The sequence below is a fragment of the Onychostoma macrolepis genome, chromosome 24 (assembly GCF_012432095.1).
Source record: "Onychostoma macrolepis isolate SWU-2019 chromosome 24, ASM1243209v1, whole genome shotgun sequence".
Taxonomy (NCBI): Eukaryota; Metazoa; Chordata; class Actinopteri; order Cypriniformes; family Cyprinidae; genus Onychostoma; species Onychostoma macrolepis.
This window is the reverse complement of record NC_081178.1, coordinates 21,488,428-21,512,891: the sequence shown is the minus strand read 5'-3', so window position 1 is coordinate 21,512,891 and position 24,464 is coordinate 21,488,428. Positions and strand designations below refer to the sequence as shown.

Below are 24,464 nucleotides of genomic sequence, written 5' to 3'. Positions count from 1 at the left end.
TAGCATCCACAATGTAGGTTAAAGATAAGACCAATTTTTTTCTGCAATACGTTGTTTTGTATAAAGATAACTATAACGTATATAAAGAACTAAAATACAAGTAACTTTGTTTTATTTCAGCCTTTGACAGACAATACTAAATAAATACATATAATTATAACATATAAAAACATAAAATGCATTATTATTATTGCAAACATATATATACATACATGCATACATACAGAATCTCACAAAAGTGACTACACCCCTCACATTTTTGTAAATATTTTATTATATCTTTTCATGTGACAACACTGAAGAAATTACACTTTGCTGTCCCCTCAAAATAATAACTTTTAAACTTTTAATAATAACAAAAAAATAACACACAGCCATTAATGTCTAAACCGCTGGCCACAAAAGTGAGTACACCCCTAAGTGAAAATGTCCAAATTGGGCCCAATTAGCCATTTTGTCTCCCCGGTGTCATATGGCTCGTTAGTGTTACAAGGTCTCAGATCTGAATGGGGAGCAGGTGTGTTAAATTTGGTGTTATCGCTCTCACTCTCTCATACTGGTCACTGGAAGTTCAACATGGCACCTCATGGCAAAGAACTCTCTGAGGATCTGAAAAAAATAATTGTTGCTCTACATAAAGATGGTGTAGGCTATAAGAAGATTGCCAAGACCCTGAAACTGAGCTGCAACACGGTGGCCAAGACCATACAGCGGTTTAACAGGACAGGTTCCACTCAGAACAGGCCTCGCCATGGTCGACCAAAGAAGTTGAGTGCACGTGCTCAGCGTCATATCCAGAGGTTGTGTTTGGGAAATAGACGTATGAGTGCTGCCAGCATTGCTGCAGAGGTTGAAGGGGTGGGGTTCAGCCTGTCAGTGCTCAGACCATACGCCACACACTGCATCAAATTGGTCTGCATGGCTGTCGTCCCAGAAGGAAGCCTCTTCTAAAGATGGTGCACAAGAAAGCCCGCAAACAGTTTGCTGAAGACAAGCAGACTAAGGACATGGATTACTGGAACCATGTCCTGTGGTCTGGTGAGACCAAGATAAACTTATTTGGTGTGGCGGCAACCAGGTGAGGAGTATAAAGACAAGTGTGTCTTGCCTACAGTCAAGCATAGTGGTGGGAGTGTCATGGTCTGGGGCTGCATGAGTGCTGCAGGCACTGGGGAGCTACAGTTCATTGAGGGAACCATGAATGCCAACATGCACTGTGACATACTGAAGCAGCGCATGATCCCCTCCCTTCAGAGACTGGGCCGCAGGGCAGTATTCCAACACGATAACGACCCCAAACACACCTCCAAGACGACCACTGCCTTGCTAAAGAAGCTGAGGGTAAAGGTGATGGACTGATCAAGCATGTCTCCAGACCTAAACCCTATTGAGCATCTGTGGGGCATCCTCAAATAATAAAAAAAAAAAAAGAAAACTCAACTCAAAATCTATTTCTAATTCTAAAATATTTTAGAACTTTGTAAAATTAGAAAAATGTATAAAATAACAATATAAAAGGTATGCATATATTTTTCTTGGCAGTCAGGCAATTCCCCTTGACGGGAAATTGAAGATACCACAGCAGAAGACTGCTTTACAATGAAGCAGTTTAATAAACAACAATGTAGCATGTGAGAAAGGAAAATGTTTACACTTCCGATGATTTCAAATGTGTGAAACTAATTCAGATATGTACCAACATGGCCCTGAAAATAACACCTATTTTACAGTTTTGATTGAATATTTTGTTTGCTCACAAACTAAATAAATTGCAAATTTTATCAAATCCAGTGACTTGACCATTGCTTTGCTTACTGTAACAACTTGTTACCCTGTAAATGTAGCTGTTTTCCCCAGTCTGATTAAAAACATGCACAGTTTGTCTTCTAGAAGTTGCATTGAAACCAGGCAGATAGGAACGATTTTACCCAGCTATTTTTGTTTATATATGAGACAGTCCGTGGGCAGTTTGTAGGAGGTCTGGCTGAGACTGTTGAAGTGAACGCTGTTATTGTGAAAATGTGAATTAAGGTGTTTTTCTGACCTTGACCTGCAGGCACAGGATAAGAGGAAAGCCTTGGAGGAGACCAAAGCCTACACCACCCAGTCTCTGGCAAGTGTGGCCTATCAGATCAATGCCTTAGCCAACAATGTTCTGCAGTTGTTGGATATCCAGGCCTCGCAGCTGCGCAGGATGGAGTCTTCCATCAACCACATATCTCAGGTCAGATACTTTCGCTTTTTAATATATCTCTCTCTCTCCATCTCATTTCCCTTGCTTTGTCCTTGTCTGTCTAGAGATTTCATTAGTTGGTTCTTTAAGGACTGTCTCCATGTGAATGAATGTCTGTCTGTCTCTCTCTCTCACAGTGACTGACTAGTTAATATCTGTCTCTTTTTCGGGTCGCCTCTTTTGTACCCCGTTTCTCTTTCTTCTTCGTATATATGCATCTCTATAGTTAATTTGGTCATTGTGGAGACGTAAAACTCTCCCATGGAGTTCATGTGCAAATCTTACCACTTTCATATGGTGCTTTTGGTTGCTACAGGCTTCTGTCAAACCCACTAGTTGCGGGTGTCATTAAAAAGGCCTGCAACTATGGCCATAAGACAGCTGTGATAAGTGACACTAGGTAACTGTATAAACACCAATGATGTACTAAAAACGAAAACATTTTTCCTTTGCATTTTTGAAAAGTTTTGCATACATATGACAACAAAATGACCCATAGATCTGATAGAAAATGACTATCTCTGTATTATGCATGCCAGGCCAGTAGGTAGGGCTGCACGATTAATCGAATGCGATTGTCATGCACATCTTGTCAGTAAAGCCGTTTCTGTGATTAGTAGTAAATCTCCATCACCTGCTTTCAGATGGAGCAGCATTTGCTACACACAGCCATAGTTCTCTGACAAGCTACAGAAAAAAAAGACGATATAATTGCACGATTATGAAATTGAAGAAATAGTTCACGATTATGACAGCTGTTTGCGTAGCTTCTCTGTGAACTACGGCTCTGTGTAGGGGTGCAACGGATCGTAGGTGATCCGTGATCCGTACAGACCAGTCCCCACGGTTCAGCACGCATGTGATTCATGGATCCACGGAAGTTTAACCATCATAGAGTGAAAGTTTATAATTTGCACATGTTTTGCTAAAGTCGAATCGGGACTCACGCACCGTTTTCTGTGCTCAGTTGCTAGCGTGCACACGCAGAGTGAGAGAGAGAGATGCGCGATTCAGATACTGTGTTTCAGACAACGCCTCAACGGATGGATACATAAACACAAAGTTATGTTAAAATACCCGTTTTGGCAAGTATTCTGGTAAACACAGTCGGTTATGTCTTAAGTTAACGTATACAGCTGAGAAAGAAACTGGATGTGTGTAAGTATTATGTCCGTGCATTTAGTCTTAAAGAGACAGCAGCCAATAACACCTGCTTCTGCCTGTTAATCATCTGTATTTAACTTATGCAGTAAGCATTATTGTGTTGTTTTACACTTAATTTTTACATTTCTGCACCTTGATACTACTTTTACTGTCTTTATTTATAATTTTATGTTGTAGGCTGTTCATCTATGCTTGTAATTGCCCTTGTTTTATTACTGACTTCAGTAGTTAAGCTAGTAGTTTCTGCTGGGGTATAGAAGTACTTAAAGTAAACATTTAGTAATTAATGAAAAGCAAACTTTTTTTTTTTTGCTGATCCGAATAATGATCCGATCCGTGACTCAAAATCCATAGTATGATCCGATCCGTGAGTTTTGTGATCCGTTGCACCACTAGCTCTGTGTAGTAAATGCTGCTCCATCTGAAAGCACATGAAAATACCACATTTAATAACACGTTTTTACTCCAAACTCCCTTCATAACGTTAGTTTGAAATAAATCCTTCTGTGAGATGATGTGGCTTCTTTTACACAGAATAAGGCACGCAACATATTTCATAGTATTCTAAGCAGTGATAAAAGCATTGCATTGAAAATGTACTTTATTATAATGAAAATTAGAATAATAATAACTCAGATAAACCATATATTGACATAGTTGTGTGTTTATTAGTCTCGTTGAATCAATAAAAGCAATTAAATCTTCTGTTTATCCAGCTATGTTTATAGGCATTTCCGGGGTTTCTTCTGCAAGGCGTATTTGGAGTTTCCACACAAAAGCGCCCTCTGGCCTTCGGATGGAAATTTACTACTGAGCACAGAACCGTGCTTCACTGAAAGCTAGGGATGCAACGATTATAGATTTTGTTGGTACGATTATAGTCTGAGGAATAATCACGGTTTCACGATTATTACGATTATTATGCATTTATTAATTTCACAACATAAAATCACATAAACACTCTTTAGATATTAAAGTGTTATTTATTGCTGCCTTTTGAAACAGAAATAACACAGTAACCAATAATACAGCACAAAATAATAATACTAAAGAAAAAAAAGTCCATCTCTCCTATTGGAATTAAAAAGGTGACCTCTGCTCTGTAAATATCCATGTCAGTATTTCCTTTGAAAATAAATGTATTTGGTGTTTTCATTTCATTCTTTCTACATTTCTTTTGGACCTGAGGTACAGAACTTGGAAAGATGGTGAAAAATAAATTGACTTATGAATAATACTATAACAGGGATGATAAATCACAATATTAATGAAGTATTATTAATATATGACTAATATTAACTTTATTTATCCCACAGAGGACACTGTTACTAATGAGGGAATAAACTAAACTATTATTGTAATCAACTGTCATCAATACTTATTCATTTTAATAATCTTTATTCATCTGATTTTACATAAGGCCTGAGAAAATCATGTCTATTATTTTGGTTTGTGAGATCGAGATCGAGCTGCCCACAAACATTTAGGAGGACAGAAACGTGTTATCAACGCTGCCCAGCGACTTTCATTAATAAAATAGCTTAGATACTGGATCGCTACATTATATTAATCAGCAAAGAGGGGTAAAATGACTGTTTAAATAACTAAACTCAAATCTTCATTGTTTGTAGTGACGCAGATGCAGGTAGGCTAAAGCCTCGTTTATACTCGCGCCTGGCTCCGCCGCGAGCCTCCGCTGACTGCGCGCTTCACACACGCCGCCGCCTCTCTCACTGCACTATTTCATCTCTGAAGCGGCAGAATGTTCGAGCTAACGAACGCCGCGTCAGGTGGTCCTTGCCTTCACGTCGTGCATTAAAATCGTTTATTGCACAGCCAGAACAGGTTGGCTAGCTGTGCATTATCCCTTATGTATTCACTCTTTAACAGCGATTTTTACGGCAATATTGATGTACCCAAATTTAAAATGGTCCCACACTATCGAATTCAGTCATTTCTCTGGTGGAAATAAAGGATCGCTGTTTGGTTCCTCTGTCATAGTTAATCTAGTAGCCTCCGTGTCTCTGATAAACACGGCATTTTAAGCTGGTGCACCGCTAGTGTAACTTTGTTTTCGTTTTGCTCATGTTTCAACAGTTCCATTCCATACAACAGAAACACTCGGTGTAGCGGAGCCTTTACGATTAATTAACCGTGACGTTTTAAAGCGCGGTTAATCGTAAAACCGGTAAATCGCTGCATCCCTACTGAAAGCTACCCATGACAATCGCAGCTTCGGTCTAATCGCGATTTTCTATTTCATTTGGATTTATCGTGCAGTCCTACCAGTAGGTGGCGATGCCACTTTGTAAAGAAACATTACGCACCTGCGCACATACCTATAGACTGAACACATAATATGCATGAGTATGACGCCACTGGTTTTACAAATTTGCGTTTGCGTAGAGACAATATTATAATTTTCAGAAACTTAAAAGTTTGCATTTTCAGGACCTAAAAACATTGTTAAAGTTTTCAGTTTTTATTTTAAATGATGCCATTTAAATGCCCCCTTATGTAGAAAGCTATTCAACTTACAATTAATTTAAATACAGTTTTATGTTAGCATGTTGCTACGCTAGTGGTCTGTTGCTCTAAAAAAAAAAAATAATAAATAAAAAAAACTTAAAACACTCAGCAATTGGGTAAAATAGCCAATGTTTTTATATATATATATATTTATATTTATTTTTTTTTTTTCCCCCGCTGATTGACTAAATGTAGACCTATATGTTTAGTCTTTTTTACTGAGCTCATCACAATGCAATCTGGTATTGAATTGTCCACAAAGGATACATGCAATAAGGTGTTTTTGAAAGTAGCATAATATTGCTGTATGCAGCAGTGGCAGTAGGTATATCTCACTAGGCTTTTGAAAACAACTTAAAAAATACAACTCCCATGTTTGAAATATGGTTTGTTGGCGTTTTTGAGGGTTCATTTCTTGTCCATCACTCAGAATTGTGGAAAAGTTCAACTTCTTATGACATTGTCAACAAGACCTTCAACCATCTAAAGGTCTTATTCGATAAACACCAGTTCTGTCTTTCTCACCCTCGTAGCACAAACACTGCCTTCAGTGAAGCACTAAACCCAGAATTACTAGACTGATATAATCTGCCAATCACATTAGAGCTTTAATCGGCAGATGTTGATGGGATTAATCGGCGTACAGTGGAACGTATTTTCAGGTCTCGTCTCCATTCATATGTGTGTCTGGGAATGGTAGTGAGCTTTATGAATGGCTCTAAGACAGGCTTATTAAGATGGTCAACAGAGGCCTGTTCTCTTTTCACACAGCCTCCACTTACAGTGTCAATCATGATTCTCTCCAAAGATGGAGATGGGAATAATAGGACGGTTATGTTAAAAACAGGGTACTGGCTGTGAGCTGGCTTTCTGTCATAGCATGTTGTACTAAAGGTGGAGGAAAAAGTTGTTCACTGATGCATCAGTATTCTGAATCACTCTACAGAAAACAGAGGTGGAGTGCCATGCTTTGCTTGCTGCCAATTCCACACGCAAAAAAAAAAAAACCCTCAAGCAAGTATCTAAACTTCCACAAAGTTTGGAAAAGATGAATCTAAATACTAAATTGCAGGTTTTATTGCACAGGATTTGCGCCCCATGACATCATGCGTCATTGTCCATTACTACTGCACACTGCATAACCGGTTAGTGGCAACTTGCGTGTTGTGTATAGTTAGTTGAGCGAAATTCAGGTGTCTGGTCCTGTTTCTGGAGGTCCACCTTCCAGCAGAGTTTAGTTATGTCCTCAAACACACCTGAACCAGGTCTTTAGGATCACTAGAAACTTCCGGGTAGATGTGTGAGCTAAACTCTGCAGGATAGTGGCCCTTCAGGAGCAGAATTGTCATGGTTTAAGAGACTGATTCCAGACAAAATGATTCTCAAAAAGACTCTGTCTGTGAGAAACATCTAGTCATCTCCGTAAATAGTAGTAGTTCCTAAAACAAACCGTAATCCTGTAGTCTCAGTGCTATTTGCTGCAGATCAGTCGTGACTGCTCTATTCCACTGGAAGGTGACTAATGGCTATAAAGTGGCTCTAATCTCTCGGCAGAGGCACACCCAGAGCTTTGCTGACAGAGGATGTTCCCATCTTTACAGCATTTCTCACTGTTCCCGCTTCCTCTGACTGCCTATTAGACAGACCGCACTGCCAGCATGTGGCCAAATTAGATTAGAACATCAGTGCAGCAGACTAATGGTCCAGCAAGCCAAGCCTGGAGTTCACTGTTTTTATCACAGCTCCACACTGAATGTTTTGAGTCGTGTTATCACGGATATGTCGTGTTGGAGCCGGCCCTGACCCTGAGCGTGGGAGGCTGAAGTGCTGCTACCTAGACCAGCACATGAAGTGGCTTCTAAGAGACTGTGAACAGTCAGCGCTTTGTCTGGCCGGCCGAAGACTTGGCAGAACACAAGGAGTCTCGTTTTGCTGTTTTCCCTCTTCATAGCTGCGAGTAAATCCGTGTCTGTCTGTTGCATCTCTGATGAGCTACAGAGGTAACTAATTAAAGGCAGCTCTAAGTGCAGTGTTCTTGGAAATGATTCCATGCGTATCCCATAAGCATCTATGGTCTCCCATTAATTCACAATGATAGGTTCCTCTCAGGGCACTTGAAGTCGACATGACATCCAAATTGACCCCTGTCTTAATACATGTTCCTTGTTTGCACGATTCATAAGTAACAATTTTTCCAAAGGAAAAAGTTGCGTCTTTGTAATGTTTCATCAGAAATGAAGTAAGATGCTCATCTTCTGCACAACCATTTTCAGTCTCAAGGAGTTTCCGTCATGCTGCGTTCCAGACCAGCTCATTTGAGTCCAAGTCTAGACCTGAAGAGGGTCTGAATGATTCAGACAGTGTAAACATGCTTTCCTTTGGGGTGAATGGAGCTTGGTTTTGCATCAGTGACAAGCAAACTTCCACAGACCATAAAACGTATCTGCAGCATCTCGAGTCTAAATCCAATTGCTCCCAAGTCCATGACAACTCCAAAACCATAAAAATATGGTCCAGTATCGAGGACTGCACAACTTCTACCATTTCCTGTTTTTCACTAAAGTTGGGTTTGATTGATCTTTCCCAACTTTAAAAGTTGCATGTCTATCCATGAGTATTTTCAATTAGGAAGTGAGAGAATTCCATGTTCCGAGTTGTCTAGAATGTAGAAATACTTCTGTATTCCTTGAAACGCTGTGGAATTATGAGGTTAAAGCTCGGTTTTGTGCTACATCTCTATTCACAAACTGCAAGTTTATAATTAATGGGACTGCAGAATGTATGCCATGTAGGGAGGTTCTGGAAACTTGGATGTTGCATGTGATATGCAAATAGTTAGCCTTACACTTTGAGTTAGCAAGACAGACTGCAAATTCTTTCTGTCTCTCTGTCTTCATCTCTCCTGACGTCTCCCTTGGTGTGCTCTTGGCAGATGAGTTTCATACAAACAGGAAATGGAGCTCTAGATATAAGATTGTAGGAAAGACCTGCCTCCCCTGTGTTTCCTGACAATAAAGTATGGCCAAAATGTGTCATTTTGGAATGAAATGATGTGAACTGTGACAATTTATGTAGGAGCTATCAATCATGTTCATTTTTTTTTTTTTTTTCCCAGCCCCATGACCGACTGGATCTCAGTTGGAACATGTTTCCCACACAACCTACAAGTCTCTTACACAATAGTACACACAACTTCTTATCTTCTTAATCGTTAGCGATACAGAGAGCAATTCTATAACTGTCCAGTGCTTTTCCCAGTGGAATAACTTCAATCCATTTTGCAAACAAAGCGCACAAAAGTTCCATACATTGGGGTGCTTTTTATACGTCCACATAACCTGATGTTGACTACAGTGATTTGATTCTGGAATGGAAGCCTCTTATGCAATTTGCACACAAATCATATGACTATTGCCAAATAGAAGAAAAGAGAGATATTGAGGGTAAAGCATAGTTTATAGTAGCTCTTAGTAAAAGAACGGAATCTCTCTCGCGCTCTCTCTCTCGCTCTCGCTCTCGCTCTCGCTCTTGCTCTCGCTCTCGCGCGCTCTCTCTCTGTCTCTGTCTCTGTCTCTCTCAGTCTCTCTCGCTCTCGCTCTCTCTCTCTCTCTCAGTCAATGAGGTCAGTCAGCTGAGAAGAACCACTATGAAGTTTGTCACAAGGTTGTCATAATACTGTTTTGATATTGTCCCAATATTGACACTTTCAGTAGTCGAACAGGTGAAATATGACTCTTTTTCCATACAAATTTTAGTGCCAAAACTGAAATTAAAAACTGATTTGTTTAAGGCCAACATTGGTAGGTGACTCTTGTTCCTCTCAGGGCACTTGAAATCAAAATGGCATTTAAATAGACCCCAAAAATGACTTTCTTAATGCATGTTCGCTGTCTTATTATGGCATTGATTTATGGCCGCTAGTCAGCTGGTTAATTAACAAATAGGACTGTTGTGAAGTATTTGACTATCGATAGTTCTGCTAAGACTTTTGGTGTGTAGTTACGTCTGCCTGTCAATCTCTTTTATCCTCTGTCGATTCTTCAACCTCACTCGTGTTATTTACTTGATTGTGTCCAATCTGGACATGTTAACCTTGTGCATTCAAATTATTTTCACACAGGAGCGACAAGAGATTATATTTGTCTCAGCAGATTACACTAGTCTTAGCTGTCCACTGTTGGAAAGCTCAAATCCTTCTTATCAGAATATTATGTCCAATAGTTTTTTTATAGTAATCAGAAAGTTTAGATTCATGTAGTCCACATGAAGTCCATTTTTAGTAGACCTGATATGATTTTGCACTTTTATCTTTCTTGTGCGTACGTAGATGCTGCTTCAACTTTGTCGTGCATGAGGTTGATTTGAACTTTTTTTTCTTTTGTAATATGCAACCATATACTCTTAGACTTTTTTTTCAACCAGTTTCTGCCAAGTAAAGGCTCAGTTTTGAAGAGGCTGGCTCCTCATTCATATTACTTACAGCAAGCGTTCATCTGGCTCGCTGTTGAGATAGCAGCCCTCAGATGCTCGCGGTTACCCTGTCGGAGAGAAGCCAAAGCCAGATGGAGCATAACACAGCCGTAAATCTGTGAAGGGAGCGCCTGTCCTCACCCTTCAGCTGTGCTCGTAATGTTGTTAGTGAGCTGCAGTCTAAACTAACTGAACTGCGTCCTCGCTTTTAATCAACAAGTGTTTCCGTTTAGTGCTGGATATGCAACAAAGAGTTGTGCTACACGCATGGTTCGTTTTCTCCTGCGTTGTATTGATTATTAGCTACAAATTATGATTCACATGTTATTTAGCCTGCTGTGGAGCTTCAATTGTTACAGTAGAGAAGAATAAAATAATAATAATAATTTAAAAAAAAAACATATGGGTGTGGTCCGTTCTCATTTCAGAAATAATCGTGTGGTTTTGCGCTATTATTAAAATCTGGCATGGAAGTCTTATTGACAACCAAACAAAATGGTTTTGTTTGTGTGTGTGTGTTGCTTAGGGTGTGTGCTGCAGGCCACTGTTACTCAGCCCTCCTCTAAAGATATGTGCAACGCTTCTGTCTGTTTGTGCATAGCTGGCTTTTCCGGAAGCCATGCCACCCCTGGGGTCGCTTCGTTAAACTGCTGAAACAACTTTTTTTTTTTTTTTTTCCTGTCAAAAGCTGAAGTGAAACTGTCCGTCTGACCTGTATGAATGCATCTCTCGTTTTGCCTGTATATTCTCCACAATGCAATTGGAAAATTCACTAAATTTAATTCATTTAAAAGCTGTATTTGTACATTTCAAATATACTTCACATTGAAAAATACTGAACTATAATAATGACTTAAATATTTACAATGATTTGATTTCAGTGTTTTTTTTTTTTTTTTGAGTGATTGATTATTAGAGAATGATTTTAACACATTTTATTACTTTTGACTTGTTTGTAACACCACATGACATTTTTAAAAAATGTATTTTTTTTTAACCACAATTGTATTTTGATTTATACTTAAAAATAGTACAAAAGTTTTCTTTCTTTGAAATCATATGAAACTAATATGAATACAAAGAGTAATGTTTTCCTTTTGTTTCTGTCAAAAACAAAAAGTCATTGAGTCTTCAGTAGAACCTAGTACTGACTGAAGTGCTGACAGCGTCTACTTAAAATGTTCATATGCTTGCTGTAAATAAATGCAGTAATAGCATGACTGTGTGCTATGTCAGGTCAAATGTTATTAATGTCAACACACTCATATCCAGAAGTGGCTCAAATATATTCTGTAGTGCAACAGTTTCCATTTCAACATCTTTATATGTATGCGGCTTCTATCTTTTTCTCTCTGAGCATGCTTGTGTCAGTGAGAAAGACAACACTCTCTCTCAAAGGGTGATGGAAAAAAAAACACCTTTTTACGTAACTAACACACTGCTTTCCATACAATTTGAAAGTAATTGTTGCGTTCAATGATTATTTTAGGAGAATCTGCTCGTTTTAATTACAGGTTTGCTTCTCAGTCAAAATATGACAGAATTCAATTTACAATATCTAATCTTAAAAGCACCTACAGTGCCCTCCACTAATATTGGCACCCTTGGCAATTATGAGCAAAGCTGGCTGTGAAAATAAATATGCGTTGTTTGTCCTTTTGATCTTTCATTCAAAAATTTCACTAAATTTTTACCTATCATTGAAGTAAAATAATTGAAAGTGGGGAGAAAATCTCATGATATAATACATGTTTTTCTCCAATGCATGTTGCCCACAATTATTGGCACCCCTAGAAATTATTGAGTAAAATATCTATATTTGAAGTAAATTCCTATTCATATTTACATTTTTTTTTTTAGCACACCAGGGTGACTAGGAGCATGAAATGATCAGCCACGACTTCCTGTTTCACAGGATTATAAATATGAGGAACACAAAGGCCAAATTCCCTTAATCACCCATCACAAGGAGTAAAACCTAGGAATATAGTTCTGATGTGCAGAACAAGATTGTTGAGCTTCACAAAATAGAAAGTGGCTCTAAGAAAAGAGCTAAATCATTTTAATTCATCATGTTAATAATTAAGAGGTTCCAATCAACTAAAAATGTAAAAAATCTGCCTGGAAGAGGACACATGTCTATATCATCCTAATCCACAGTGAGGAGGAACATTTGAGTGGCCAAAGACTCTCCAAGAGTCACAGCTGGAGAATTGCAGAGATTAGTTGAGTTTCGGGGTCAGAAAGCCTTAAAAAAAAAAAAAAAAAAAATATATATATATATATATATCAAACAGCCCCTACATCACCACATGTTGTTCGGCAGGGTTTCAAGAAAAATTCTCCTCGCTCATCCAAAAACAAACTCCAACATATTCAGTTATCAGACACGACTGGAACTTCAAATGGCACTGGCATGGTCAGATGAAACAAACCAAAAAAAAAAAAGCTTTTTGGCAGAAAACCCACCAGATGGGTTTAGTACTAAATGGGGATAAAAGTACCCCATGCCCACTTTTAAGTACACTGCTGGATATTTAATGTTGAGGGCCTGTTTTTCTGACAGAGGTCCTAAACATCTTGTTCAGATGCATGGCATTATGGATTCTATCAAATACCAACAGATGATAAATCTAAACCTGACTGCCTCTGTAAGAAATCTTATAATGGGCCGTGGTTGGATCTTCCAACAGCACAATAATCCAAATCAAACATCAAAATCAACACAAAAATGGGTCACTGAGCACAAAATGAGGCTTTTGCCATGGCTGTCCCATTCCTGAACCCTAGAAAATGAGTGGGGTGAACTGAAGAGAAGTACTACTAACATGGAGCGGTGAATCTGAAGGATCTGGAGAGATTCTGTATGAAGTAATGGTCTCTGATCTCTTATCAGGTGTTCTCCAAACTCTTCAGGCATTATACCCTGAGAAAAGGACGTTGCAATAATTGGGTGCCAATAATTGTGGCCAACATGAACTAGAGAAAGCATTTATTTCAAAATGAGATTTTCAATTGCTTTACTTCAATGATAGGTTAAAATTGTGTATTTTTTGAATGAAAGATCAAAAGTATAAACAATGCAGATTTATTTTCACAGCCGCCTTTGCTCATATTTACCAAGGGTGCTGATATTAGTGTAAATCAGCTGATATCACTGTAAATCTATATCTAAAAACTATGCAGGCACATGTAAATTAGTGTTGTCTTTAATTTAATTTGAATTAGCTTTATCCTGTTGATTGAAAAGAAAAGTTTAACAGTTTAATTTATTTACTATTTATTTGACAAATGCTTGGGCTATAGTTCATTGTTTAAAGCCGGGGTAGGCAATGTCGGTCCTGGAGTGCTGATGTCCTGCAGAGTTTAGCTCCAACCCTGAAAAAAACCTCACCTGCCTGTAGCCCTAGCAATTCTGAAAACCTTGATTAGCTTATTCAGGTGTGTTTGATTAGAGTTGGAGCTAAACTCTACAGGACAGCAGCACTCCAGGACCGACGTTGCCTACCCCTGGTTTAAAGGGTTGGTTCACCCAAAATAAAAATGTTGTCTTTTAATTACACACCCTCCTCTGCTGAAAAAAACAAACAATAGACACTATTACAAAATTTATAATGGGACTTGCATTGGTTTTAATGGAAACTGTAATGGACTCTGTGGGTTTCAAATCGCCTTCTATTGACGGCTTGTTAAAACCAATAAATCATAATGGAATATGTCCCAAAACACACGACAGAAAAAACAGTTTTAATGGTTAAAAGTTGGTGGTTTGTAATGGTATTTGTAGTAGAAACCATTAGAATTTTCTGTGATGGTTTCTATTGTTGTTTTTGTTTCTTTGTTTTTTTCAGCAGGTCATGTTGTTCCAAATCCGTTAGACACTCCTCCGTCTTTGGAACACAAATTAAGATATTGAACGTAATAGTTCTGTTGCTGTCTATGGAGCGTCAGAAAGCTCTCGGATTTCATCAAAAATATATTTGTGTTCCGAAGATAAAGGAAGGTCTTACGGGTTTGGAACAACATGAGGATGAGTAATTAATGACAAAATTTCAATTTTTGGGTGACTTATCCCTTTAATGTGTTAATATTAACCTTTTTTGAGGAAAAAAAAAAAAAAAAAGTTTGGTAGCATTTTTCCCTGTGGTTTTCAATACAAGGTATAAATAATCATGGAAATAGACTGGATATTATTAGTATTGACTCCTAAATGATATATATATATATATATATATATATATATATATATATATATATATATATATATATATATATATATATATATATATATATAGGGGCAGCTCTATGCTGGAGATAGTTTAGGTCACACTGATCACACACTTTTGGCCTCAGGCATGCAGAGAGAAGCAAGTTTGGTGAGAACCATTTCCTACTTTTACAGTGTTTATTTTACTGTTGAGCAGTTTCAGAATGTGATCAGAGTAGCATCTTCTTGTCATCGTCTGTGAGTGGTGCAAGACCCTTGAGCAAGATATTGGACTGTTCCTGTAGAAATTGTACAATGAGTTTCTTAAGATGGGAAATTATCTACTAAATGACAAATAACACAGTGAAGGCCCTTTCACATGATCCCCTGAAGGTCATAATGCGTCTTGATACATCCTGTTGCCACAAGGTCCAAGGCATAATTACATTAGGCATTCAGTGTGAACTGTAAAATGTAGGGCTGCATGATTAATCAAGATAAACCAAAATCACAATATGGCTTTGTGTGATTACGCATCTGCTTTCAGTTTAGGTCTCTTTCATATGCACTGAGGAACACAAAATGTTCCAACCAACTCCATTTCAATATAATGTGAAGCACTTTAGTTTAACATTTGAAAATTAAGACATTAACACATCTTTAAATATAAGTATTGTAATGTTAGTTAATTATTATTATATTTTTTCTTAAATATTCATTTTTATTTTATGGTGAATTATTTATTTATTTTTTTTGTAATTTGTTTTTAGTTATTTATTAGTTGTTGTTGTTGTAGTAGTAGTATACTTTATTATTGGTATATAATTGTATTGATAGATATGATCACAAATTTCTGACAAATTGTGCAGCCCTTCAAACTAGCACAGCAAACCCATTTTTATTTATTAATTTATTTTTATTTTTATTGCAAATGGAATATTTCTTAGGGACCAAAAAAAAAAAAAAAGTATGTGTATTTTTATATATATATATATATATATTTTTTTTTTCCCCTAAATCGAGCAGTCCTTGTAGAAGTGCTATGAATATGGCAAGCATGCCATAAGCAACTTCTTGTGAATTTTACTCGACGCTTGTGTGTGTTGAAATCGTGACGTGTAGACATATACAGACTGTCTTATGCTTACTGTACAAGAAAACAAAGCGCTTTCTTAGAATGCTCAATTCTGATTGGCTGGCTAAATGTAGTGTGCTGGAGTCTGGTGCAATGAATCGAGCACGAAAATTTACTCCAGAATTGTTTTTATGAAAGATTTATACAGAAATGTATCTGCTCGGGTTTGAGGGCCAACAGCATCTGGATTTCCCAAATTGTTTGTGGAAATGAATCTTTGAAAGATTTTCAAGAGTTTTGAGGACCAAGTAAAACTATCATTGTGCGCACATTTTGCTCTCGCAGTTATATTTGGTTCCAGATTTACTCATTCTAAGTATCAAGTAAAAAAAAAAAAAAGAGTACTTGGGTTGGTTGTTTCACATATTAATCTGTGTCAGTGGTTATTGGCCTGAATAAGCTGCAATGTGGACCAGACTTCATGCCAACTCTCAAAAGTCTGTATAGAGCAGATACAATCTTGCCAAACTCCGATGACCTGCTGTGATTTGTAATTAGTTAGATCCACATGCTGATTAGCAATGTGTGAAAGCCATTCAGGGCTCAAGGGATGACTGAGAATGTGATGGAGTGTACATGTGATCTGTTTTGGCAGCAGTGTTGGCCTTCAACATATGATGTTGAAATACTCCCAGTTTGAAACCAGACGAGGCATTTCGCTCAACCCTAACCCTCGTCAATCAGGAGAAAGCTCTCAATACTTGTATCCAAAACAATGGCACACGTCATTGGGTTTTTTTGAGGGCATTTGATAAAGTTGACCCGCACACATTGTGCAATATGTAGCGACTCATTTCAGCACGTCTATTTTTCAGCTCACAGGAAGGAGATGAAGTCAGTTTGCGCTACCCTCCCACTTCCCCAACGCCAGCTGCAATGCTGATTGTAGAGCTCAGCTCACTCCCAAAAAGAGCTGCTGCTTTTCACTAACAGCACTTCTCTAAAGTCTACATCTATTTTTTTTGTCCATCCACATTTGCAACTGGGGGAAAAAAAACTTATCTTTTTGTTACAGTGTACTCCAGTCCATGTACACGAAATTATCAAGTGGATGTATGAATACTGCAGGCTATAGGATTTGCTATTAATGCAATAAAGGTGTATAATTTTTACAGAACAAGACTGTAAAAACTTTTAGATTGCTTAACCAAAAGTTACTTCACCATATATGTAATTGTCATTTTTATATGTGATTTTACTGTAAAATGCTATCATTTTTGGTTTTGAGGAGTAAAAACTATGTAATTTGTGGTGAAAACTGTAAAAGGACATTCCCAAAAGTCGCTAAATAAAACACCAGAGTTTATATTATATTCATTATATTTTATTTAAATAGTATTGGGGTGTTTTTTTCGTTAAATTTTCTGCTGTTTCATGTTTATTGCATTATTTATGCGTTTCCTTCTAATTTATAGTGTTTTATCTTTGTGTATTACCCTGCAACATCTATATATTTTAGTATTTTGGCCATGGTTTATGGACAGCTTTTATGATTCATCTTAGGTTTTCTATTTTATCACCAATATCATTATTGTATTTATCAGTTTATTTTTAAGGTAAAAATGTGAATTTAGTAATTCAAGTACATATATAAAGTATACATGCATGCATACATACATGCATATATACACACATTCTAATCATCTAGTGTTGTGAAAATACATGGGGAAAAAAAATACAAATACCAGTGAATTTCATGGTTTTTACTTCAGCATTTACTTCGATACAGCACATATTGATATATGCTATAACTCATTTAAACTAAAAGTTTAATGTAAAATATTAACCAAATGAAGTGAAATTATCAGGGCTCTAGACTCATTCTTCCCACTGATCTCTTTTTTGTGACTGACTTTGTCAGTTGGTCGCACAAGCACATCATTTCCTCAGAATTCTTTTTTTTTTTTTTTTTTTGCTACAACATGGGATTAATCAATGCATGCTGATTAACTTTTATCATAGTTTATGGTTATATGGTAACGAAAGTGGTTAACATTCAACCCGTTCTTTTTCATCTGCAATTTTTTAACATTTTTATTTTTAACATTTTTATATATATATATATATATATATATATATATATATATATATATATACACATACACATACACACACTATTTTATTTATTGTGCAAGTATTTTTGACTATATTTTAGTTTTCAGGGCAATTTTTTGGAGTTCCACAGCTGTGTGTGTAAATCAAGGGCTTCTGTATCAAATATTACATCAGTAGTGCCAGCTTCTTTTGAGATGACTAAGTAATAAGGAGAAAACTTCTTTTAAATTCATCTGCTTTAAAAGAAGAGCACAGTGCGCAAGTCTCCTTCTTCCTGATGTTGAATAGGAGCTGGAGCTGCTCTGACTCCACATCTTTGAGAAATGAATGGGATCCTCTGTGTGTCTGCGTCGCAGACACTGATGGCCTTTCATCTCCGACAGGAGGCCTGCCACATCTGCTCCGAGTCTCTCGTGTGCCAGAGAGAGTACTGTTCCCTCTGACAGCACTGCACAAAAAGAGAGGCTTCAGATCAGGCGGAAGGCAGTAAACATTTTAATTGGTGCTGTATGGTGTGTTACTGGTAAACTTGTTGCCCATGAAGCCTAATTGAGGAATCAGTAAAACTGAGCCTTTATGTGAAGCTGTAACCTCAGTACTACTGATTGCAAGTTATGCAAAGCCATTCAGAGTTCATTGTGTCAGCCTTTTGTGCCAGTGAGTTTGGCCTTTGGATAGATTGTACTGTAGATAGGCAGAATGAATTAAAAGCTCATCTGCGTATTTATTTTTAAGCCATTCATCAAACTTATAATGTAATGGCATAATTCCTTTATGGGGGAATTTTCTCATATTCTTCTGATTACTATATGTGATCAGTTTTCACTGTGTGTTTTATGTTAAAGATGACAGATGTGTTTTGTAGAGTAGATTATTTAGCACAAAATTTCTCGAACTGAGTTCTGTGAGAGGTTCCATGGAAAATTCCTGAATTGTGAACAAAAACATAAATGCAGTATTGTCTTTAAAAGGAATTGATTATTTATTAAATTTTTGGTTACATTTTAATATTATTTCAATAAATTGATATAGCTTTGAGTTTGTTTGATTGCCATCATTTTTGGTAATTGAATTTTAATTAAACAATTAAAATTGAATCCAGAAAAAATTAAATGGATACAGAAGTTAGGGAAAAATATTACACAGATTACAGAAGGTCCTAAAAATACTTAAAACCACAGCAAGTGATTAGAACCAAATCAGCAAGCATGTAAAACTATGTAACAAAATTTGACAATAAATATACATTTATGAAAGCCACACATTCTTCCCAGACTTTGTCATGCATCAGAAACATTCTTGTTCAACATTCTACTGTATGTATACTTTTTGGGCTAATATTACAATGTTTTTCAGTTGTAGAAATGTGGCAAGAAATGGCTGCAGAGGTTGAAATTTCCACAGCAGTTTGTATTGAGCCTAATGTAATGATTTTATCACGCTATAGTACATCCTAATACTGGAGTACCTTTAAGGTGTAGTACAAGTAGGCAAATTGAGGCGCAGCATATTCTGTGCCCTATTTGTCTGAGAAATAGTGGAAGCCTGCTGTTTTATACACCATTAGGGTTTTTTTTCTCGTTTAATGGTGTCTCTTTAAGGTCAAAAGTGTTTCACTTCTTCACAAGCTCCTTTAAAACACCTGGAGTCGTCTCGCCCAGCAGGGTACAGACACTGCAGTGAATCTCATTGCCGAAAAAAAAACCTTCACTTTCCGACATTAAAACTGCACACCGCTTTCAACATCACCACACTAATTTCACGTTAACAGTGTGTCACGCTTATGGTCTGAAACACAAGGCTGAGCAAACACAGAAGCTGCATCTGATGTATTTACACTGTTTAAGGCAGCTCAGAGGGACATGGAATGCTTTAACCTGCAGTTACAAATGCATAAATAATGTTTTGATATATTAAACATAAAACGTTGAATACTTTAAATGTGAAATTAAAACCGCCAGCAGGTGGCAGCAAGTCACTGTTAATAAGTGAGACATTGCGATTGAACCGAATCATTTAAACGGTTGATTCATTCAGGAACAAAACACCATCATGTTGCTCAAAGACGCAAAACAGCGTTGTATATTAAATTATATAAATATATACATTTTCTGTCACCATATCTTGAATTTTGTGATCATTCTAAATGTATTTTAATAGATTGAATCACGCAGTGAAAGAACGCACTCTAAATGCACACGCGCACTAGTCTAGACTTCACGTAATGTAAGCGTGCACTCTGTAGGGGTGTTTTTAATGGTTTTTGCAAAATACTCGATAATGTCAAATCGTTAAAACGACAATTACGATAATATAGCAGGCGATATATTCCATACCCCCAGCGTGAGCGTGTGTGTGTGTGTGTTTCTTTAAATTTATTTTGTTTTTAAATTCTTTTTAAAAACAAATCTTACTTGGCCCAGACTACTAAAAAACTAAAAATACTAAAGTGTTAAGATCCTGACTAGCATGTGAACAAATCATAGACTGATTCTTGACCTTGTTGTCTTTTTATGCGTATTTTGAAGTATCGCATCTGAAACGAGTGATGGCAACGCCAAATTTTGAAAAGAAATCCCTTAATTCGCAAAAGGTGCTCGCTTGAGGTGGTTTTTAACTTGTGCAAAAAAAGGGTTAACATGAATAACGGGAGATGGAAACTATGCTCTATGGGACGTCATAATCTGACTAACCAGTGGCAGGGCTCACAAAATTTCTAAATCCTTGGTAGCCCTTCGGGCAGGTACTCTTCAGATTTTGGTAGCCTGAAAATTAATTTAACTAGCCCGAATTAAAAAAATTTTTTTTTTTTTTTTAAATATAGAAAATCAGATAGGAGTTTAAATGTCAATCAAAAATATTTTCAATACACAAATATCAACAAATATGAAGGCAGGAATTTTATTTCACTATTTACAGGGTATCTGCAGAATTTAAAAAATTTATTTAAGGCAATTTATGACCCATTTTAAGAGCCGCACAAGTAAAATGAACACAGAATGAGCGGGGTTGGACAATGTCTATGGTAACAGTTTTGAGCCATAAAATTACATGATTTACAGTTTAGATACAGGTTTTCACAAAAACAAAAATCTTATACAACAGCGCTTCAGGCTCTATTTTTATGAAAAGGGATCAATCAAGCATAAATTGTTAATTTAAAACGTATAAATATTACTGTCTTAATTGTTTAGATTTTTAGAAGGCACATCAACTTCTTTCTCATTTACAACTCTGTGTTTGCTGCGTAAAAACATGAGTTGATATTTGCATTGATCTGACCATAAACAGCAAAAAAGGCTTATTGGAAATGCAAATTCATTCTCTGCCACGAGGTGGCGCTTTAGGAGCGCTGAAATATTGCGGTTTCCCCGGAAACGCTGTACACAAAGCAGCTCTGCGCTCATAAACGCTGCTTTATCAGGAATTATAGGTAAAATTAAATTAAAATGCCAACGACACGTTTCTGAGGACAGTCGGTTCCCTTCAGATACATTCACATAAATACATCCGCGCTGCGTTTTGACTTGAAACGTGCAGCGCTCATATTTATTCAATGACATCATTGCCTTTTGAAGTTTAATCCTGCCATATCGCGACTCATGTCTTTCCTCTAGAAATTATAATTAGGACATTTCTTACACCATTTAACGTATTTAAAACTTTTTATGGCCTTAATTTTGATACAACTCACTTTCAGAGTTTTTAAGGACCCGCTGGAGATCTGTATTTAAGGAGCCCGTCGGGCAGGCGGTGATGCATTTTGGTAGCCCGACTGGAAAACACAATAGCCCCGGGACGTCGGGCTAGCGATTTTGCGAGCCCTGAGTGGACCGATCTTGTTGCATAGCATCTGAAATGTTGTTGTGGTCATTCTGAAATGCCCGAGCAAAGTCTGTCATCAAAGTATTTCTGTAAATTGCCTCCCATAATGTTCTACCACGACTGTGTTGCCAAACAGCTGGCGTTCACCTCCGAAAGCAATAACCACTTTTATTTTGTTTTGTCTGCGATGCAAGTAATTTATTATATTTGAATATTATTATTTTCAGTGGCTACTTCTACTTCTACTTCTCTTATCTTAGTGATATTTAGTGCCATTTTATCAGGAAGTGGTGGTTTTGTTCTCTTACTCGTTGGATGCAAATGTTTTATGCGATTCATTCCAATTTTGCGCACGAGTTAAATTCGCAACTTATGATGGAAACCCGACTACTCGTTCATTTTGTTTTTGTATTTTCTTGCATCTTCATCAGACGGTGGACATCCATAAGGAGAAGGTCGCCCGACGAGAGATCGGCATCCTGACAACGAATAAAAACACATCAAGGACTCATAAGATCATCGCTCCGGCCAACATTGAGCGGCCGGTGAGGTACATCAGGAAGCCCATCGACTACACAGTGCTGGATGATGTGGGTCATGGCGTAAAGGTAAATAAGTTGCAGTCTTTTCAAACTATATTCTGCGTAAGAGTAGACACCAGATTTAGTTTGATTCTTATGTGACCTAGCCTGTGAGTGTACAGTCTGTTCAATATGTCAGTCTGTGGTGTTCCTGGAGTTGATTGCTGCAATAATGAAACATTGAAAATAAGTGTTTCCACAATTGCCAGCAGACAGTAACATTGCCTGTATGATAAGTTTTGTCTTTAAAATAGAGTAAGAAGGTTAATGATCTCATTGGCACAAATGACGCCCCTTTCTGCTCTAGTTTATAGAGGGAGGCAGTGAGTTTTAAACAACCTCCCATTTTAAAAAAAACAAAAAACAATCCAACAGTGCAGTTCACATTCCAGCCCTTACAGCGTGTTGACAGCATGCATCTGTTATCTGAAGTGCTGAAGTGCCGAAATGTAAAAACATCTGACCTAGTGACAGTATCACCCTCCATCTGTGGTTAATCTGGCAGGATTGTGAGTGTGATGGGCGTTTACTAAGGATTAGGGTTGAAAAGACGCCTGTGACCCAACAGCCAATCGATTATGAGCGTTTATAAGATGAGCCTCACGTATAATCAATATTAGTGTATGTGCTGTTTACGTTCACTGGGGTTGAAGCTAACTGCTGTTTGTGTGTGTGGCTTCAGAAATAGTTGGGTTATTGCCACTGACAGTAAATCTCTATTAGTGTAAACTTTTCAGTGACACAAACATTTCATTACTGCCTCTTGTGCTCACCAAAGCTGCATTCATTTGATCAAAAATACAATAAAACACTAATATTGTGAGCTAAGATTACAATTTGAAATAACTTTTTTGTATTTGAATATATTGTAAAATGCTATTTATTCCTGTGGTGGCAAAACAGAATTTTCAGTAGCCATTACTTTTAGTCTTCAGTGTCTAATATGCTAATTTGCTGCTTAACATTTCAAATTAGTATCACAGTTGAAAAACGTTTTTTTTTTTTTTTTAAAGTTACGCTTTCGTACTTTATTTACCTCCTAAAGGGTGCATATTATTGCATTTAAGATAAGTATTAGTATGTTAAAAGTACACATTAGTGCCTAAATTTTATATATTTAGTTTTGGGTGTACAGCAATACACAAAGCGCTATATAAATGCACCATTCATTCATTCATTTTGAAAAGGTACCATTCTAGTGACAGATTTTGTACTTTTTTTTTTTTTTTTTTTTTTTGAGAGTGTACAGTGCGTTCTGCTGTTACGGGATATCCAGGCAGTGTTTTATTACACCTTTTCACTGTTGCATTGCTGTCGTTCAGTAAGAGAAGCCATAACCTTGAGTCACCTGACAGGGGGATTACAGCATCTTCAGCCAAATTTACTGTGTTTGCAAAAGATGAGATTTATTTTCAATGTCAGTTGACACTTAATCTAGTCAGCGGCCGCAGGAATGCAGAGGAGTTCTAGATGCTGTTTTTTAACTAGTTTATTTTACTTCCTTCTCCTGTTCAGGAAAAAAATATTAGAATCCTTTTCTTTGCCTGCTCGTGTATCTGTTTCGGTGAACATTAAGCGCTTTCGCAGTCTTAAGTGTGGAGGATTTTGGCGCTGTCAGAGTGTGATAAATTAAGCTGTATTTCTGTCTGGCTGAGGGAGGATTTTGCTCTCTACTGATTCCACTGAGATCTAAATGAACACCGCATGTATGTTTGTGTATCTGGTCGTGGAAGTGATGTCGTGTAAGATTCAGTTCACCCAGAATCCTGTGCCCTTTGAACCCCAAAACCATTCTGTTGGCTGAAGGAAATTCTTAATGGTTACTCTGTTCAGTGCTTAATTAGAAATTTGTCTGTTTAGGATCTCCTATATGTGTTGTGATATGTATGAATTAAATTTAATATAAATGAAATGATATATGTCATGATGTAGGCATGCTGCAACATGTTGTGTGCCTGTGTGTTGTCATACGTAAATATGTATAAAAAAAATTATATGTCCTGATATATAACCATAGCTAGAAATGGTCAAATGTATTTATTTATTTTACCAAAAAAAAAAGCAATAATGCACTTCAGGTCCTGTTATATTATGAATACAGTCTCAATTGAAGGAGTGCAGCTACGCTGTTGTGCCTATGTGTTTTGATATGTAAATATGATTTTTTTTAGAGTTATGTCATAATATATATCCAAAGCTAGAAATGGTCAAATTAAATGTTTATAACTGAGTTCAGACTAACCGCAAGCATATAGAAAATGCAAG

General features: G+C 37.1%; 1 protein-coding gene across 1 annotated transcript in view; it reads left to right on the top strand.

Moving 5' to 3' along the window:
- Positions 1-24,464, top strand: part of abi1a (abl-interactor 1a) — a 56,574-nt gene that overhangs the window by 12,993 nt on the left and 19,117 nt on the right. The window contains 2 exon segments of the mRNA XM_058764667.1: positions 2,057-2,224; positions 22,050-22,226. Coding sequence (XP_058620650.1) covers positions 2,057-2,224; positions 22,050-22,226 — 345 coding nt within the window.